Genomic DNA, 3,458 nt, shown 5'->3' with positions numbered 1-3,458 from the left:
TTGCACGTGAGAACGTTGAATCTTTACAATGAACTGTCGTATGGACGCATTAGTGTCTCACCAGCAATATTTTTTGTTTTGTTTTTCAAATATTTCAAGCATTTGTTTTGTATTAGTTTTCAATATGTATCAATTATCTAGCTTCTCTTCAAGCATTTTCCTATTAAAAGTTTTAGACTGCTCTTATTCATTATATAGGAAAAATCTCACGCTTTTAATACAGGCTGATGTACGGCTGGTTGGTTGGTGGAGTGTTGGGATTCAGACCAGAAACATTCCGTAAAGTAAACGGATATTCCAACATGTTCTGGGGCTGGGGAGGGGAAGACGACGATATGTACAATAGGTGAGAGAGGTTATTTTTATTATACAAAATAATATTTACTAAATTATGGTAATTTGTGATGATGTATATAATACTATTTTAACGTTCTCATTCAGCAAGATATATCATATAACTATAACATAAAACATCATATACCAGGAACGAATTGAATGAGAATGCAAATTACATCACAGCAAAAATCAATTCTTCTGTAACTATTTTTAAAAGATTTTAAGAAAGTAATCTTGTTGACGACCAATCCAATCATTCAAAAATTTTCGACTTCCATTTTAATTTTGGAATAAGCAGTTTACGATAATATTAAAATCCCACGTTTTTTTTTATTTCCGTCATGAATGAGAATTAAAAAAAAGAAAGCCGCAGGTAACCGCCCTTTGAATAATTTTGCGATTTATTTTAATGTCCATTGGAGTTTTTTAGCATCCACATCTGATATATAAGCCTTTGAGAATATGCTGTAGAGCAAACAATTTTTCATAGAGAGACAAGATTTGTATTTTATAGAACTTTCGCTGGACCCTGCAATGTATTTTGTTGTAATGATTTTTCAGAGCTTGAGGGGTCAAATATAAGTTGGGTACATCAAACTCACATTGGTTGACAAAAAATGGTTAAAAGATTTAACACTGCAATAAGAGATTTTCATCTTTAAAATTTGTAGTAAAAATTAGACTTGGATTTCAATAGGAGGAATTAAAACTTCTGAAAGTTTTCCTGAAATACATTTGTAATAATAATAAGTCTTACAAAGACAATATTCCATCAAGCATTGCCTGTTTGGACGATAATATATTGCTCACGTAGTTTTTTTCCTCTTAATATTTGCACCACCTTCTTTTAGAGACTAGTTGAAGTAAAAAGTTTTGTATATTGCCTTTAAAAAAATTATTATGTTCCCAAAATACATCGATTCAAACGAAATGTTTATTTTTTTACTTATACTTAGCCCAATTTCCAATATAATCTATCGTCGATTAAAAGTACAGTGCTTCATGAATTGTGTATTGTTTAACCGTAAGAATTTTGACAATATGACTTTAATTGAAAACCGCATCAAGAAACTTAATTTTTCACGCAGAAGGTTTTGAATGGAATTATTTTTCGTATAAATACGAAAATACTTTAAGATCTGCTTATATTGAGTGCACATTCATGGGATTTCAAGCAGGTGATCGGAAAATTTAAAATCAACATAATAATTATATTTGTTTTCACTACCCAAATGCTTTTAGCAAAATAAATTTACATGCATATAATTAACTACATGTAGTTACATATAAAAATGGAAAAAATTGTCTACATCAAATATACTTTTGTTCCGAGGATTGGTTGCCTTTTATTTGTTGAAACTCGTATGTTTTGTCGATCATTGTAACATTGTAAATGTCCCAGGCAAAGCTTGTTATATTTAAACATAATTATATTTAAACAATAAGCGTGACCATTTTATTTACAGAATACGTCATGCAAGATTCCGTGTGATAAGACCTCCAAATTCCATCGCTAGATATACGATGATTCGTCACAAGAAGAGGAAACGATGGTTGAAGAGGTAATTTAAAACTTCATTTTACTCGTCTGTACATAATAAACTAAGACCAAGAACAATTATTAATTGTTTTTCACCCTTTGTGAAATATATTGTGAAAGAATATTTTTATCTTAATTTCTTTTTTAGATATGAAGTTCTCAACACGTGGAAAACAAGGTTAAAAACCGATGGATTGAGAAATGTTCCTTACAAACTCATGTCTTCTCATATTTACACGTACTATACTAAACTCAGAATCGATGTCGGAGTACCCGATTTTCCTATAGAAGAAGATAATTTTACAGTGACAACAGAAAGTACAAGAGAAAGTACCCTGTAAAAAATAAAATGTAATTAAGTATTTTTAAATGCAAAAAACCTTTTACTTTTGGATCATATTTTGTATTATTGTATGGGGTTTTGATCTTGAATACTGTCTGTTATCTGCATATGTTTCATTCAGTATTTAATGGTGTATGACTACAAGAACGCTACTGAACATTTGGTTAAAACAATTTTTGTATAATTTACGGAACTTGATAGGAGATTATAAAATATATGGTCTCTGTGCGGACTGCTTTACAAAACTTCCTCCAGCACATTGATAGACTATATATTGTTATGTTGATATGATGTAGGTAGAAATCATTGAGTCATATGCTGACTGACTGACACGTATTTGACGACGGATTTTTGCGTAATTTCCCGACCGTGACAATGATTATAGGGTGTGACCGGTCAGCAGGGGATGCTCTATCCTCCATGATTCCTGATCCCACCTATGATGTTTTGGAGGTCCGTGTTTGTTCTGCTCCTGATTTGAATTATTTCAGTGGACTCTTAAGCTTGAATACTGTTCGTTATCTCCATACATTTCATTTAACCTCAGAAGTCCAACAATACAAATAAAGAGCAGAGCAAACATAAACATTAAAAATAACGATTGCAAGAGAGTTTTGAAAAAAGGTTTAAAATCTGTTTTTAAAAAAGTACTTCATTACATTTCATTCAGAATGTTTTAGGGAAAAAATCATTGAGTAACGGGTTGCCTACCCAGGGAAAGATCAGGCGTGTAAAGTGTTTCTATGCCGCAATAGACAATACTCATTTTTTGTCACTTCAGCCCAAGCAAATCTATTAGCTTTGTTTGCAAAAAATACTAGTAAACACCGTTTGAATTGAAAAAAGGTCATTTAGTAACAAATTGGCAAAACTAGGACATATGCAATCGAATACGTTTGGTAAGAAAAGTTAATAACAGTCCATAATCAAAATCAACTGTAGATTTTTGTAAAATTTTACAATATATACAATCTCTGAGAAACATCTGACAGTGAAGTTCAATAATTATTGCAAAATCAAATGTAGGGTCCATTTGTGCATCATTCAGACACAATATTCTTGATGATTGTCCACATTTACAAACAGCAAAACGAGGTATGGAGGTCCTAACATTTTTGTAGAATTATTGAACCTGCATGATGTTATTCAAAACCAGCATAAAGTTAAGTTTAAAAACAGACCTATGGCATTTTTTCAATATTAAAATATTCATTATTTTTATTCAATATTATTTGTTAA

The 3,458-nt window shown here is 31.0% G+C and overlaps 1 protein-coding gene across 1 annotated transcript; it reads left to right on the top strand.

The window, feature by feature from the left end:
- Positions 1-200: 200 nt before the first annotated feature.
- On the top strand, positions 201-2,217 carry LOC134239666 (beta-1,4-galactosyltransferase 6-like). The gene is made up of 3 exons (XM_062721832.1): positions 201-346; positions 1,803-1,898; positions 2,025-2,217. Exons 1-3 carry the CDS (start codon positions 228-230, stop codon positions 2,215-2,217), a joined length of 408 nt encoding a protein of 135 aa, XP_062577816.1. The 5' UTR covers positions 201-227.
- The last annotated feature ends 1,241 nt before the right edge of the window (positions 2,218-3,458 follow it).

The sequence above is a fragment of the Saccostrea cucullata genome, unplaced genomic scaffold (assembly GCF_032062105.1).
Source record: "Saccostrea cucullata isolate Sc308-1 unplaced genomic scaffold, CSIRO_AGI_Scuc_v1 ctg17337, whole genome shotgun sequence".
Lineage (NCBI taxonomy): Eukaryota > Metazoa > Mollusca > Bivalvia > Ostreida > Ostreidae > Saccostrea > Saccostrea cuccullata.
The sequence above is the reverse complement of the archived record's forward strand: the minus strand, read 5'-3'. Positions and strand labels throughout refer to the sequence as shown.